At 53.9% G+C, this 16,408-nt stretch overlaps 1 protein-coding gene and 1 pseudogene across 1 annotated transcript; one reads left to right on the top strand and one right to left on the bottom strand.

The window, feature by feature from the left end:
- Positions 1 to 929: 929 nt before the first annotated feature.
- LOC136570416 (olfactory receptor 14A16-like) lies at positions 930 to 2,637 on the bottom strand. The gene is made up of 3 exons (XM_066570892.1): positions 2,398 to 2,637; positions 1,754 to 2,124; positions 930 to 999 (listed from the first exon to the last, which is right to left on the bottom strand). The coding sequence occupies exons 1-3, from the start codon at positions 2,635 to 2,637 to the stop codon at positions 930 to 932; spliced, it is 681 nt and encodes a 226-aa protein (XP_066426989.1).
- Positions 2,638 to 15,300: 12,663 nt separating this feature from the next.
- LOC136570415 (olfactory receptor 14J1-like) lies at positions 15,301 to 15,995 on the top strand (annotated as a pseudogene).
- The last annotated feature ends 413 nt before the right edge of the window (positions 15,996 to 16,408 follow it).

Genomic DNA, 16,408 nt, shown 5'->3' with positions numbered 1-16,408 from the left:
CTTTCTTCTGATGCATGAGTTTTTTCTGTCCTTTCTTGTGGCTCGCTTGGCACCTGACAGCAAGATAAATTTACCCAACTCTGTCATCTTGCCCAATTATGTATTGCAGTCACCATTAACTAGATGAGTTCAGTCACAGACTCCCTGCAATTTGGCAGCATCCACAAAGGAATTGAAAGTACATTTCATGCCATTGTAGAGACAATAGAAATATTCCACAGTGGTGGTCAAGGGCTGGTCACTGAGGGATGTCACCCAGGCGTGGCTGCCAAGAGGACTCTGTACCATGGTTGACATTTGACCCTCATTGTTCAGCCAAATTCCCACCCAGCCCATGTTCCACTCCTTCAGCCCAGCTCTCTCCAGTCTGGCTCTGAGGAGACCACAGCAGACCCTGTCCCAGGCCTGGCTGAAGTCTGGGCACACAACATCCCCTTCTTTTCTCTCCCACGTGGGTTCTGCAGTCCCTGCCCTGTCCTGCCAGTGCCTGGAATGGCTGCAGGAGGATTTGCCACATCCCCTTCCCTGCTGAGCCTGACCAGGCTGTGACTCTCCCAGTCCCCTCCCTGCCCTGTTTGCAGACTGGTTCCATGTCTGCCCTTCCCAAGTGCCCAGGACCCTCTGGGATGGCTCTGGCCTTTCCAAGGGGTTTGAGAGAGGTCCCACAGTGACACTGCCCAGCCTTCTCAACAGCCCTGACACCAAAATCCTCTTCCAGAGGAGTGCCCAGGACACAGCCCTGTCCAGCTGTCGCAGTCCTGAGGGCCAGTTTAGATGGGTGACTCTGGTGTGTAATTCCCCCACTCACAGCTGTCCTGAGCACTTTTCTCAGTGCCTCTCTAAGCCCATCCTTTCTGCTCCACAGGCTGTATGTCAGAGGATTCAGCAGGGGGGAGGACTGTGTTTAAAAAATGCTCTGTCAGAATGTCTCAGGAGACACAACGGATCTGGGCACCGGTGACACTGAAAATCATGAGGATGCCCCGGAAAACTGAGGCACTGCAAAGTAAAAGGAGGAGGTAGAGAAAACCTTCCCCTGCCATCAGCCCTGGCACAAGCTGCAGAGCCCCAGGAAGGTTCAGCACAGACCATTCAGCATCTGATGGGCACTGGCCACCCGCAAGCAAAACCTGACCCAGACCTGAGTGTCTTGTAGGTGACACTGGGACCCTGATCTGATCCCACTGAGCCTTGGGAGAACAATGAGCCTCTTTAGAGTCCATCCCTTGGCATGTTCTTGAGAGAGACTGTGGCAGAAGCCTTCAGGCACTGGGCTGAGGAGATCCCTTTGCTGATGGCAGTGCTGGGGTGGAGGTCAGATCTCTCACAAAAGCCCTCATTGCTCCCCCTGCTTCCAGAGCACTCAGACCTCAGAGAACAAGGGCTCCAAAGGAGAGTGTGGAGGAGCCAAGAGCGGCTCTGAAAAGATCACGTGCCGGTGCTCCCTGTCTGTGCTGCTGTGCTGCAAAGCATCACAGCTTTTACAAAAGTCTCAGTGGAAGGGTAGCAGAAAAAGCATTTGAAGCAGGGTCTTTTATTTTGTTTAAAAACCACAGAGCACAATTCCCAATTTAAAAAATCTGTGAGTCAAATTCAAGAGGAAAACACTTAAATAGAAGAGGGATGAATAATAAAGTTATGTTGTGATCATGATGATCACAAGAAAACCAAAACTATCCACCCACAACACTACCAATATATGAAAACCTAGACTGAGTCTGTAATGAGTTATATTCTAAATGTTATGCTGTACAAAAGGGGTCCTTCATTCCTTCTGAAAAGCATCCAGTCATCATTTTTCTCATGCCATCCTTGAGCTCCTGGTTCCTCAGGCTGCAGATGAGGGGGCTTCAGGTTGGCAAAAATGGCAGTGCAGAGAAACAGGGAGAGCACAGGCAGGTGAGGGAGGCAGGTGGAAAAGGCTTTGTGCTGTCCCTGCTCAGAGGGGATCCTCAGCACAGCCCTGAAGATCTGCACATAGGAGAAAACCATGAACACAAAACAACCAAATAAGAGAAAAGCACTAACTACAATGAGCCCAAGTTCCCTGAGGTAGGATTTGTAGCAGGAGAGCCTGAGGATCTGGGGGATATCACAGAAGAACTGGTCCAGGGCATTGCCATGGCACAGAGGCAGGGAAAATGTATTGGCTGTGTGCAGCAGAGCATTGAGAAAGGCACTGGCCCAGGCAGCTGCTGCCATGTGGGCACAAGCTCTGCTGCCCAGGAGGGTCCCGTAGTGCAGGGGTTTGCAGATGGACACGTAGCGGTCGTAGCACATGATGGTCAGGAGGGAAAACTCTGCTGAAATGAAAAAGACAAACAGAAAGAGCTGTGCAGCACATGCTGAGTAGGAGATGGTGCTGGTGTCCCAGAGGGAATTGTGCATGGCTTTGGGGACAGTGGTGCAGATGGAGCCCAGGTCGCTGAGGGCCAGGTTGAGCAGGAAGAAGAACATGGGCGTGTGCAGGTGGTGGCCGCAGGCTACGGCGCTGATGATGAGGCTGTTGCCCAGGAGGGCAGCCAGGGAGATGCCCAGCAAGAGGCAGAAATGCAGGAGCTGCAGCTGCCGCGTGTTTGCCAATGCCAGCAGGAAGAAGTGCCTGATGGAGCTGCTCTTGGACATTTGCAGCCTCATGTATGGTTACTTATAGAGGATTAACACGTGTCGAGGAAGAAAATGGCAGTGCCAGATTGGACATTTCTTCACTCTGGGAATCATGGACTGTGGAATGAAGACTTGAATAACTGGACCAATTTTTTGAATCAATCCTATGTGTTTTATTTGGAATCCCCTCAAAATTACTTCTCTTCCTGGGAGAGAATTTTCCTTAACTTTATTTGAGTTTGGCCTTGTGCTGCTGAGTTCCGGCCTCATCCTCAGCATTGCTCTCAGCCTGAGCACTGTGGAGCTCAGAGGGAAAACGGAGCTCCCAGTGCCGCAGTGCAGTCAGACTTGCTGGAACCACATAGGTTCCCTTTGTTAATTTTTCCTCTCTCTATTTAAGCATGATCACCCTTAAAATTTTCTTGAAAAATAAAGTGGACTTTGTGAATTCTCCAGTTAAAAAATTATTTTCTCCAAACTCTTCACTCATTCCCTGTGCAGCTGGACAGGATGGGATACCAAGGGTTGGTCTGTCTCTCTGCTGCCTGGAGTTGTGCCTGCTGGGAGCTGTTTCTCTCTATCCAAGCCTTGTCCCTGCCAGCACTGCCAGAGCACAGCCCAGCCCTGGGGGCTCAGCTCTGCCCTGCAGACCCCTCCCAGCACAGGGCACTGCCCAGGGGCATCTCCCTGGCAGCAGGGCCTTAAGGGCAGGCCAGACAAACAGAGATGCTGCAAGCCAAGGTGCTGCTGCTGCTGTCTGTAGGGAGAGGAGGCTGAGGAGGCACTTTCTGAGGGAGATCTGAGGCCCATCTGCTGATGCCCAGGCTGACAGTGCAGGAGGCTCAGGGACACAGCCAAAGCTGACAGCCCCTTTGCCTTCCCTTTAGGAGAAAGCTGAGAGCAGCCCTGGCCATGCAGCACCATCTCCAGAGCAGGAGGAATCTGCCCTGATGGGGGCGGCTCCTTGCACCTGGAACTTCTCCCCTGCAGCGTCCATGGGGAGCTGCCAGGCAGGCTGAGAGCTGCCCCTGGCAGGTGGCACATGCCCTGGGCTGGCCAAGAGCCCTGAGGGCTGCAGGAGCTGCTCTGCAGGACAGCCCTGGGCAGCCCTGGCTGCAGCCCCAGCTTCAGCTCCTGCAGCTGTCCCTGGCTGCAGGAGCCGTCCTGCCCTGTCCCTCTGACGGTGCCCAGGGCAGCCCCGCTCTGCAGCACATCCTCCTCCTCCTGCTCCTCCTGCTCCTCCTGTGCCACAGAGAAACTGGGAGAGTCCTCCTGACACATCCCCCATGCTCTGGGGTCTGCTGGCTTCAGGAGATCTCTCCAGGAGCACAGGGGACATTGCCCTGCACCCACACACTCACCATGCACAGGGCTGTGAAGAACTTTCCCCAAGTGAAGTCTCAGCTCAATGTCTTCCCAATCCTGATTGCCTTCAGCCTGTCTCTGCCTGGCTCCTGTGCCCTCAGTGCCTGCAGGCAGAGCCCTCAGCCCTGCTGGGCTGGGAGAGGAGCTGGCCCTGGGAAGAGCTGTTCCTTTAAAGCTCAGCAGCACAGACACAGCACAAGGACTTTAATGAGCCTCTCGGGGATTTGGTGTTGTTTACATCAGACTCAGTCCCTGAGAGAGTGATCAAAAACTTCTCAAGAACTCAAAGTTAAATTGAAACACTGAAGTTTCTTGAAGTTTTAATGGGTCCCATAGAGGAACACCACTGGGAAAGTGTCCCCAGGTTCCAGTTAGAGCAGAACACTGCAGGCAGTGCTGGCAGCTGGGGACAAACAAGGCCGAGGTGTCTCTGGTGCTGAGCAAAGCTGGATGTGTTTGAGGAATGCCAAGGGCCAAGGCCTGAGCCCCAGGGCCTGGCCAGGCAGATCCTGTCCCTCCCTCCTTGCTCAGGGCTCTTGCCAGGATGGACACTGGCATGTGGGGATGTGCAATGCCAAGGGCAGGAGCATGGGGCGGCCCCTGCCCGGCTGCTGAGCAGGGACAAGGAGGCCATGAGGCCCCAGGCCTGCAAGGGTCACTTGTCTCCTGCTCCTGCCTCAGGCCCAGGCCCAGCAGCCACGGCCAAAGTGCTGCCCAAGTTGGCTCTGGCAGGGCTGTCTTGCAGCTGCTGCACAGCCCTGGTGCTTCTGAGGCAGATGAGATGTGACCACCAGAGGCCAAGGCCAGCCAAAGCTGACAGGTTTTTCTCTGAGAGATACGCTTGCATACAGCAAGGTTTTAGGGCGGAGTACCAATTTTGTCCATGGGCGTCTGAAAAGAGAGACAGTTCTTTCCATAGGAAGGAAAGCATGGAGCCCCAGTGTTTCATGGGCAGATGAGAGGCAGCCCTTGACATTCTGAGATCAGCCAGACCCGTCAGGTCACTCCTAGGAGGCCAAATCAGCCAGATGTGTTCCATGTTTCTCTCATTCCATGGTCCCCCACAATGTCCCAGTGGTTCCCTTGATTCCACGAGCCCCTGAGGTGTCACAAGGGCCCCGTGTTACACGAGGCCCTGAAGTGTCCTAATGGTTTCCATGGTTCCACGAGGCCCCACAGAGCCATGGTGGTCTCTTGGTTCCATGAAGCCCCACGGTGTCACCATGGTATCCCAGAGTGTCACAATGGTCTCCATGGTTCCACCTGGTCCTCACAGTGTCACTGGGGTCTCCATAGGAAGGAAACAACCGAGCCCCAGTGTTCCAGGGGCAGATGAGGGGCAGCCACCAGAGGCCAAGGGCAGCCAGACTAGACGGTGCTGGCAGATTTTTTCTGGGAGCCATCCTTGCATATAGGGAATTGTAGAGGTGGAATAACAGTTTTGGACATGGATGCCTGGAGGAGAAGGACAGTTCTTTTCCATAGGAAGGAAAGCAGGGAACACCAGTGTTTCAGGGCCAGATGAAAGGTGGCCACTAGAGGCCAAGGTCAGCCAGGCCTCTCTGTCCTGGCAGCTTTTGTCTGAAAGCAGTCCTTGGATATAGGGAATTTTGCAGGTGGAATCAAAAATTCGGCCATTTCTGCAGGGATAAGAAGGATGGTTCTTTTCCATTGGAAGGAGAGCACAGAGCTCAAGAATTTGAGTGGCAGAAGCAGAGAGAGAAGGCTCCTGAGAGTCCAAACCAGCCAGACCTGTTTGTCCTGGCCGCTTACATCATGGAGAAATCCTTGCATACATAGAATTTGGGAGGTGGAATCTCAGTTTTGACCATGGGCACCTGATAGAGATGGATGGTTTATCCATAAGAAAGAAAAGTGTGAAGTCCAAGTTTCTTAGAAGAATTCAAGAGGTGGCCACCCATGGGCCAAGAGAGCCCAATCTGTCTCTCCTGGCACGTTTCATCTGGGTGAAATCCTTGACATGGGGAATTTTGGAGGTGGAATCTCAGTTTTGGCTGCGGGCACCAGGACAGGAAGGAGAGTGCTTTTTATTAGGATGGAAAGCACAGAGCCCCAGTGCTTCAAAGGTAGATGAGAGGTGGTGTCATAGACATCCTTTTGTGAAAATCCTTTCTTAGGTTTTTTTTTCCCTTCTGAGAAGCTGAGGCCTCAGAAACAAAATGTAAGCAATGGTTATCTGCTGCTGTGGAATGCATCAGGTGGATTTTTGTTGGCCCATCTAGGTTGTTTATAATTAATGGCCAATCAAGGCCGAGCTATCTTGGACAGAGTCTGAGAGAGCTGCCTTTTGTTATCATTCTTTTCCATTCTATTCTTAGCTAGCCTTCTGAGATGAACCTTTTCCTTCTATTTCTTTTTAGTATAGTTATAATGTAATATATATATAGATCATAAAATAATAAATCAAGCCTTCTGAAATATGGAGTCAAATCTCTGTCTCTTCCCTCATCCTGAAAACCCCTGTGAACACTGTCACAAGGTGGCCCCCAGGTGGCCAAGCCAGCCAGATCTGTCTGTCCTGGCAAACTTCATCTGGGAACAATCTTTGCATATATGGAAATTTGGAGGAGGAGTCCTGATTTTGGCCATGGGCATCTGGAGGAGAAGGGCAGCTCTTTCCCACAGGAAGGAGAGCCCAGAGCCCCAGTGCTCCAGGGGCAGATGAGCAGCAGCCCTCGACATGCCAAGGTCAGCTGGACCTGTCAGGTGGCCCCCAGGTGTCCCAGCCAGCCAGGCCTTGATGCCTTGAGAGGCTGCCTAGAACAGGGGCTGGACAGTGTTACAGGAATAAAGTAGGGATTTATTAAAAGGCCTTCAAAGGATACACCTGGGGCAGTGCAAGAGCCTGGCTGAGGGTACACCCAAGATGGACAACGGTTCACACATTTTCACATTTTTATAGGTTTTGGTCCATTTCCATATTGGGGTTAATTATCCAATTACAGCTTCAGGTTGTGAAGTCCCATCCTCCCAGTCTGCTCTCCTCAATTCACTGTTTGCACTTTTTGGGCCTGAAGTTGCAACAGTGTCCTTGGCTCTCCTAGGTTTCTAGGTTTCCTAGTCCAGTTATGGAGAAATATTTCAAAGAGCTTCTAAAAAATATACACTCCTATTTTAAAGGACGTATTTTATTACTGCTCTCTTTGGAGCAGAGACAATTGCAGCCTTCTGTGACTGATATTGACCCAGGGTCTCTCCTCAGCAGCTCTGGCCTGCTCACAGAAGCTGTGCCTGGAGCTCTGACCCAGTGTGGACAACCTTGCTCCACGTTGCCCAGCCCCATCCTGTCTGTCCTCACTCCCCTGGACCTGCTGTGCTTGGAGAACTGGCTGCACTCAGCCTAAGAGGGGTTTTCCCTTTTTGTATTTTTTGAAGCAATCTGAAACTCCTGAGTTTCCCCACTGAAAACAGACACACTCCTCAAGTGTGTGCCAAGACCAAGCTGTCACCAATAACATTCCCCTCACCCAAGGCAGAACTGTGCAGGAAATGTTTTAGACCTTTGGACTCCATGGTTCCATGAGGCCTTGCTCTGTGGCAATGGACTTTTGGTTCCATGAGGTTCTGTGCTCAACAGTGGTATCCTTTGTTCCAAGTGTCACCATGGCCCCTTGGTTCCACGGGGCCCTGCTGTGTCACAATGGGCTCCATGATTCCATGATTAATGCAAAAGCTTTGCATGAACAACGAGCAACACCATGGTCTCCTTGGATCTGCTTTGTCGCAATGAACAATGGGTTCCATGAGATCCCAAACTGTCACGATGGATATTTGGCTCCATATGGCCCCTGTGTCACAAAGGACCCTTGGTTCCATCAGGCCCCACAGTGTCACAGGGGTTTCCTTGGTTCCATGTGCCCCAATATGTCACAGGGTTTTCCCTCTTCTGCAGCAACCAGCAGCAAACCCCAGTGCCAGGGTCAAATGTCTGGCAAGAAGGAACAAGGGGGGACATTTGGAGTGATGGATTTTGCCTTCCCAGGTCACAGTGACGTGGGATGGGGCCCTGCTGTCCTGAAGATGGCTGAACACCAGCCTGCCCATGGGAAGGGGTAAAAGACAACAACCTCTGTCCATGGAACTTCAACAGCAGAGAGGTCAGGAGAAGGCTGGGTTTAAAAGACTCTCACCAGCACAGGAAACATCAACCTAGGACATTTTCTTGAAAGCTGACATTTTAGAGCATTCTTTTATACAGACATGGACCACCAAATACCAAGCTAAACAGGCTTTCTCTGTGCCCTGAGACCAGCTGGAATCTTTTCAGCAGTCTGTGCTGTTCCATCCCTTGCTTAGGGCGAGGATGTCGGATGTTTCAGCAGTCTCCGCGCTTCTGGAAGGCTTCACAGGCAGGCTCTAAAAGCCGAATAAAACAAAACAGCAGTGTAAGGCACAGCACAAAGGAAGCACCAGGCTGATCAACACCGCCCTTGCAGTGACATTTCCCATGAGATCCTCAGCACCCCGGGCTGCAAACAAACCCTGCTCGGGGTGAGCACAAGAGCCGGGCCCAGCGCTGAGCACCAGCCCGATCCCAGCAGGGCCTTGGAGGAGGCAGGGGCGAGCCCCGAGCCGGGCTCCAAAGGGGCCTCGGGGCTGGGGGCGATGGCGCCGAGCACCCTGCCCGTGTCCCCCTCGGCCCTGCGGCGCCACGGGGCCAGAGCCCGGTGCTGGGGCTCGGTCCCTGCTGCCGCAAGGGCGCTGCCCAGGGCTCCCCGCCTGCCGGGGCCAGGCCCGGGGGCTGAGGGGCGGCTGCCAGCCGCAGCGGCGCCTTGTCCGGGCCGGAGAAGGGCTCGGGGCCAGGGCAGCAGCGGCGGCGGGGTCGCTCCTCTGCCCGGGGTGTTTGCGCTTCAGCCGCAGCAGCACCGGCGGCTTCTCGGAGCTCGGCGAATGCCCAAGCTCAGCGGGGGCAGCCGAGCGGGGCCCAGAGGAGCCGCAGTCCCATCTGGGCCCAAAGGGCGCCCGCTCGGCCCAGGCGGCACTGAGGGAGCGGCGCTGCCATCGCTGCCGCCCTCAGGGGAACCTCCGGAGCATTCACCTGCCTCAGACACTTGTGTATACAGCGGCATGAAAGCCTCGCTCCTTCTCGAGGCTGCATTACAGCACACAAGTAACAAAATCAGATTTAGTCCAGATTTGCTCCTTCCCATGCATCATCTATCAAGAATCTACTCCAAGTGCAGTGAATGATCGGAGACACATCCATGTATATTTCTAGATCATTTATTCTCACACCAATTTTCAAAGTCCTTACACTGGTTTGAAGTGCCCGTGTCCTCCTCCTTATTCTCCTCCTCATCCTCCTGCTCCTCCTCGTCCTCCTCCTACTCATCCTCCTCCTCTTCCTCATCATCTTCCTTGTCCTCCTCCTCCTCGTCCTCCTCCTCCTCCTAATCCTCCTCTTCGTCCACCTCCTCCTCCTCCTCCTCCTCGTCCTTGTCCTCCCCCTCCTTCTCCTTATCCTCCTCCTCCTCCTCCTCGTTCTCGTCATCCTCCTCCTCCTCCTCTTCGTTCTCCTCGTCCTCGTCCTACTCCTCCTCCTCCTCGTCCTCCTCCTGCCTTTCCTCCTCCTCGTCCTCGTCCTCATCCTCTTCATCCTCCTTCTCTTCCTCCTCGTCCTCCTCCTACTCATCCTCCTCCTCCTCCTTGTCATCCTCTTCCTTGTCCTCCTCCTCATTGTTGTCCTCCTCCTCCTTGTCCTCTTCATCCTCGTCCCCCATCTCGTCCTCATCCTCCTCCTCCTCCTCGTCCTCGTCCTCCTCGTCCTTGTCCTCCTCCTCCTCCTAATCCTCCTCTTCGTCCTCCTCCGCCTGGTCCTCCTGGTCCTCGTCCTCCTTCTCCTCCTCTTCGTTGTCCTCCTTCTCCTCCTCCTCCTTGTTCTCGTCCTCGTCCTCCTCCTTTTCATCCTCCTCCTCGTCCTCGTCCTCCTCCTACTCATCCTCTTCTTCTTCTTCGTCATCCTCTTCCTTGTCCTATTCCTCATCGCTGTCCTCCTTCTCCTTGTCCTCTTCATCCTCATCCCCCATCTTGTCCTCCTCATCCTCCTCATCCTCATCCTCCTCCTTCTCCTTGTCCTTCTCCTTGTCCTCCTTCTCCTCCTCCTCCTCTTCATTCTCCTCCTCCTCGTCATCCTCATCCTATTCCTCCTTCTCCTCGTCATCCTTGTCCTCCTCCTCCCTTTCCTTCTCCTCCTTCTCCCCCTTTTCCTCCTTCTTGTCCACGGCCTCCTCCTCATCCACCTCCTCCACGTCCTTGTCCTTGTCCTTGTCCTCCTCCTCCGCATCCCCTTCCTCCTCATCATCCTCCTCCTCCTCCTCCTCATCCTCCTCGTCACACTCCTCCCCCTCCTCTTCTTCCTCCTTGTCCTCGTCATCCTCCTCCTCATCAACAGAACTGGAGATTTTCTCCTCACTCTTTTCTGTGGAAGGATGAAGCCCAGCTGCCCTTTTCCTCTGGTGCCTCCTCCTTTCCTCAGCTGAGGATGTCAAACTCACCAGGAGCAGGAAAATCCCCATTCCCTTTTTGCTTGTGGCTGCAGCCTGGAATATCCTCTCAGAACAAAACCTTTCTGACAGCCCTGCTGAATGACACTGGCAGGAGGTTTGTGAGAAATGGAGAAAATTGTATTTTGATAGGAAATCAAGTTACAAAATTACTTCTTTCTGTCCCATTCATTTTCAGTCAGTTCCAGTTCTGTTTTTCAGAGTGCCACCTTCTCAGCTGATTGTGTTTGTGTCCCCCTTTCTCTCCTGCCTTTCTCTGCCTGCTCTGTTTCTCTCTCAGTGTCTCCCTTGACCCAGGGCAACTCTCACCAAAGACCCTGCCCTGATTGAATTCCCAGTCCATGAGCTACAACAACCATGGGTGAAGTTATGAAGGCTGGCAGGGAAATGTCACTATAAGAGCAAGATCTCACTTGGTTTTTGGTCCCTTCTTTAAGGGCTTGTGCCTTCCAGGTCAGGAACATCTTTTCCTGGCTGGGAACTGGAATTCCAGCCCCTGGCAGTGTGTGCCATGGATGCCAGAGGGGCATTCCCGAGGTTCCCAGGGTGCTGCTCCTGCCGTGCCTCCCAAGGAGCTGTGCAGGGCCAGGGCACAAGGTCCAGCAGCTCTGTTGGTTCTGCAGTGCCACAAGGGCCCCTGGTTCCATGAGTTTCCCAATGCCAACAGTGGTTCCTTGGTTCCCATGATGCCCTGCTGTGTCACCATGGATATTTGGTGCCATGAAGTTCTTCAGTGTCACAATTGGCCTCCCTCGCTCCATGAGCTCCCACAGTGTCACAATGGCCTCCTTGGATGGGCAGTGTCACCATGGACCATTGGCTCCAGGCAGCCCCGCTGGGTCACCATGGACTCCTTGGTTCCATGAGGTTCCGGGGGTGTCTCCATGGTCTCCTTGGATCCACAGTGTCACAGTGGACCCCTGGATTCATGTGGCCCTGCTGTGTCACCATGGCCCCTTGGTACCATGGCACCCCAGGGTCACAATTGACTCCTTGCTTCCACATCGCCCCCTCAGTGCCAAAATGGCCCCTTTGTTCCATGGGGAACACAAAAGTTTTGAGGAAACATTGAGTAAATCCTGCTTAACACACCTGGGAACATCTGTTTGCATTCAAGAGAGAGTTTAAAGGTGAGGATGGCACCAGCAGCTCTTCCATCTGCAACAGACAGCCAGGGAAAGGACAGGGACAGAGGATTCAGCTGCAAGACTGAGAGAATTCTGCTCCCAGGGATCATTTCTGCTCACACTGTCCCTTGTAGAAAGGTGACACCATTCCAGGCAGCCTGGACTGAGCAGGTGGGTCCTGAGTGGGGTTTGTTGTTCAGGAAACCTGCTCAGGCTTTTCTATTCTTTCCTTCCCAACAGGAAAACTTCTCCTGGGCCTGTGTGCAGGTAGAGCCTCGAGGAGAGCAGGTGGGACATGGTACAATGGGCTGGGACATGGAGCTGCAGAGCTCAGGGGACAAGGTTCTGTGCAGGGCATGGGAATGTCAGTCCCAGGTGGGCCATACAGACATGGTGAGGCTGGGGGTGAGGAGCAGCTGGTCCAAACAGGCTCAGCCCTCAAGGGGCTCATTATTCTCCATGGCCAGACCTCGTAAGGAGATATTCAGCATCAATATCACCTGGGGAATGCTTCTATCAGCTCTTCTCTGATCTGGAAAATAAAAAAATACTCACTTGATTAAAGAAAAAAGTCATGAGGTACACTTTGAAATCTTCATCCTTAACAGAACTCCAAACTGATTCCAATCACTGCACAAGCCCTGGAGAATTGAAGACCATTGAAGGAAGAGAAAGAGCCCCTGAGGTCTTTCTGTATCTTAATCAGACCCATGGTGGATTTGGGGCTGGGTCCAGGAGCCTCAGGCACGGAGAGAAGGATGAAGAAGCTGCTCAAGGAGTCAGCAGCAAAACTCCGAGTGCCTTGGAGCATGGCTGGGCCCCAGTGAGGGCAGGGAGTGCCAAAGGCTGCCCAGGGCCTGGTGAGAGCAGATCCTTGAGGCCAGGATTGCAGGGAGCCCAAGGCTCTGAGCAGGGAATTGCAATGCTGAGCAAGGCCTGGCTTGGCTGCAGGAAGCAGAAAGGCCAAGGCCTGAGCCCAGCCTGGGCCAGCAGGGCCTGTCCCTCACGGCTGCCTCGGGGCTCTTGATGGGCCAGGGGGATGTGAGGGGCAGCAAGGACAAATGGCACAAACCCGTGTGACACTCCAGATCCTCGGGGAACCGAGGGCCAGTGTGACACAGCGGGGCCTCATGGAAACAAGGGGCCATTGTGAGCCTGCGGGGCTGGGACACCCCAGGCTGATCTCAGAATGTCAAGGGCTGCCTCTCATCTGCCCATGAAACACTGGGGCTCCATGCTTTCCTTCCTATGGAAAGAACTGTCTCTCTTTTCAGACGCCCATGGACAAAATTGGTACTCCGCCCTAAAACCTTGCTGTATGCAAGCGTATCTCTCAGAGAAAAACCTGTCAGCTTTGGCTGGCCTTGGCCTCTGGTGGTCACATCTCATCTGCCTCAGAAGCACCAGGGCTGTGCAGCAGCTGCAAGACAGCCCTGCCAGAGCCAACTTGGGCAGCACTTTGGCCGTGGCTGCTGGGCCTGGGCCTGAGGCAGGAGCAGGAGACAAGTGACCCTTGCAGGCCTGGGGCCTCATGGCCTCCTTGTCCCTGCTCAGCAGCCGGGCAGGGGCCGCCCCATGCTCCTGCCCTTGGCATTGCACATCCCCATATGCCAGTGCCCATCCCAGCAAGAGCCCTGAGCAAGGAGGGAGGGACAGGATCTGCCTGGCCAGGCCCTGGGGCTCAGGCCTTGGCCCTTGGCATTCCTCAAACACATCCAGCTTTGCTCAGCACCAGAGACACCTCGGCCTTGTTTGTCCCCAGCTGTCATCACTGCCTCCAGTGTTCTGCTCTAACTGGAACCTGGGGACACTTGCTCAGTCGTGTCCCTCACTTGGACCCATTAAAACTTGAAGAAACTATTGGAGTTTCAATTTACCTTTGAGTTCTTGAGAAGTTTTCTGAACACTCTCTCAGGGACTGAGTCTGATGTAAACAACACCAAATCCCCGAGAGGCTCATTAAAGTCCTTGTGCTGTGTCTGTGCTGCTGAGCTTTAAAGGAACAGCTCTTCCCAGGGCCAGCTCCTCTCCCAGCCCAGCAGGGCTGAGGGCTCTGCCTGCAGGCACTGAGGGCACAGGAGCCAGGCAGAGACAGGCTGAAGGCAATCAGGATTGGGAAGACATTGAGCTGAGACTTCACTTGGGGAAAGTTCTTCACAGCCCTGTGCATGGTGAGTGTGTGGGTGCAGGGCAATGTCCCCTGTGCTCCTGGAGAGATCTCCTGAAGCCAGCAGACCCCAGAGCATGGGGGATGTGTCAGGAGGACTCTCCCAGTTTCTCTGTGGCACAGGAGGAGCAGGAGGAGCAGGAGGAGGAGGAGGATGTGCGGCAGAGCGGGGCTGCCCTGGGCACCGTCAGAGGGACAGGGCAGGACGGCTCCTGCTGCCAGGGACGGCTGCAGGGGCTGAAGCTGGGGCTGCAGCCAGGGCTGCCCAGGGCTGTCCTGCAGAGCAGCTCCTGCAGCCCTCAGGGCTCTTGGCCAGCCCAGGGCATGTGCCACCTGCCAGGGGCAGCTCTCAGCCTGCCTGGCAGCTCCCCATGGACGCTGCAGGGGAGAAGTTCCAGGTGCAAGGAGCCGCCCCCATCAGGGCAGATTCCTCCTGCTCTGGAGATGGTGCTGCATGGCCAGGGCTGCTCTCAGCTTTCTCCTAAAGGGAAGGGAAAGGGGCTGTCAGCTTTGGCTGTGTCCCTGAGCCTCCTGCACTGTCAGCCTGGGCATCAGCAGATGCGCCTCAGATCCCCCTCAGAAAGTGCCTCCTCAGCCTCCTCTCCCTACAGACAGCAGCAGCAGCACCTTGGCTTGCAGCATCTCTGTTTGTCTGGCCTGCCCTTAAGGCCCTGCTGCCAGGGAGATGCCCCTGGGCAGTGCCCTGTGCTGGGAGGGGTCTGCGGGGCAGAGCTGAGCCCCCAGGGCTGGGCTGGGCTCTGGCAGCACTGGCAGGGGCAGGGCTTGGATAGAGAGAAACAGCTCCCAGCAGGCACAATTCCAGGCAGCAGAGAGCCAGACCAACCCTTGGCATCCCTCCATGTTCAGCTACACTGGGAAAGAGAGAAGGGCTTAGAGAAATCGACTTTAAAGCTGGAGTCTTTAAAAACTCCACTTTATTTTTCAAGCTCGTTTTATGTTTGATTATCCTGAATTAGAGGGAGGTAAAGTGGGCAAAGAGCACCTGTGTGAAGACCAGCAGGTCTGACTGCACTGGGACACAGGGAGCCCTGTTTTCCTTCTGGGCTTCCCTGGGGTTCAGCCTGAGAGCAATGCTGAAGATGAATCAGTAATTCAGGAGCATAAAGCCAAGCTCAAAAATAAAAAAGCTGATGAGGTTTCCCCACAGGCAGAGAAGTAATTTTGAGGGAATTCCTAAAATAAGTCCATAGGATTGACTCAAAGAGCTTCTGAATGTCTTGTTTCAACAGTCCACCATGCCCAGAGTGAAGAAATGTCCAGCAGCAGCTCCATCAGCCACTTCCTCCTGCTGGCATTGGCAGACACGCGGCAGCTGCAGCTCCTGCACTTCTGCCTCTTGCTGGGCATCTCCCTGGCTGCCCTCCTGGGCAACGGCCTCATCATCAGCGCCATAGCCTGCGGCCACCACCTGCACACGCCCATGTTCTTCTTCCTGCTCAACCTGGCCCTCAGCGACCTGGGCTCCATCTGCACTACTGTCCCCAAAGCCATGCACAATTCCCTCTACTCAGCATGTGCTGCACAGCTCTTTCTGTTTGTCTTCTTCATTGGAACAGAGCTTTCCCTCCGGATCATCATGTGCTACGACCGCTACGTGTCCATCTGCAAACCCCTGCACTACGGGACCCTCCTGGGCAGCAGAGCTTGTGCCCACATGGCAGCAGCTGCCTGGGCCAGTGCCTTTCTCAATGCTCTGCTGCACACAGCCAATGCATTTTCCCTGCCTCTGTGCCATGGCAATGCCCTGGACCAGTTCTTCTGTGATATCCCCCAGATCCTCAGGCTCTCCTGCTACAAATCCTACCTCAGGGAACTTGGGCTCATTGTAGTTAGTGCTTTTCTCTTATTTGGTTGTTTTGTGTTCATGGTTTTCTCCTATGTGCAGATCTTCAGGGCTGTGCTGAGGATCCCCTCTGAGCAGGGACGGCACAAAGCCTTTTCCACCTGCCTCCCTCACCTGGCTGTTCTCTCCTTGTCTGCACTGATATATTTGCCCACTTGAAGCCCCCCTCCATGTCCTCCCCATCCCTGGATCTGGCAGTGTCAGTTCTGTACTCGGTGGTGCCTCCAGCCCTGAACCCCCTCATCTGCAGCCTGAGGAACCAGGAGCTCAAGGATGGCATGAGAAAAATGATGACTGGATGCTTTTCAGAAGGAATGAAGGACCCCTTTTGTACAGCATAACATTTAGAATATAACTTCTTACAGACTCAGTCTAGGTTTTCATATATTGGTAGTGTTGTGGGTGGATAGTTTTGGTTTTCTTGTGATCATCATGATCACAACATAACTTTATTATTCATCCCTCTTCTATTTAAGTGTTTTCCTCTTGAATTTGACTCACAGATTTTTTAAATTGGGAATTGTGCTCTGTGGTTTTTAAACAAAATAAAAGACCCTGCTTCAAATGCTTTTTCTGCTACCCTTCCACTGAGACTTTTGTAAAAGCTGTGATGCTTTGCAGCACAGCAGCACAGACAGGGAGCACCGGCACGTGATCTTTTCAGAGCTGCTCTTGGCTCCTCCACACTCTCCTTTGGAGCCCTTGTTCTCTGAGGTCTGAGTGCTCTGAAAGCAGGGGGAGCAATGAGGGCTTT

This window comes from Molothrus aeneus, unplaced genomic scaffold, assembly GCF_037042795.1.
Source record: "Molothrus aeneus isolate 106 unplaced genomic scaffold, BPBGC_Maene_1.0 scaffold_34, whole genome shotgun sequence".
NCBI classification, from domain to species: Eukaryota; Metazoa; Chordata; class Aves; order Passeriformes; family Icteridae; genus Molothrus; species Molothrus aeneus.
This window is presented reverse-complemented; position numbering and strand designations above follow the sequence as displayed.

Bases quoted from the DNA above. Each gene is read 5' to 3' on its own strand.
- LOC136570416 (XM_066570892.1), bottom strand. From the start codon at position 2,637: ATGAGGCTGCAAATGTCCAAGAGCAGCTCCATCAGGCACTTCTTCCTG. The intron at 2,125-2,397 runs CCCAAAGCCATG...CTGCCTCTGTGC, and splicing joins GCTCCATCTGCACCACTGTC to CATGGCAATGCCCTGGACCA. The intron at 1,000-1,753 runs GTACAGCATAAC...TTTACTTTGCAG, and splicing joins AGGAATGAAGGACCCCTTTT to TGCCTCAGTTTTCCGGGGCA.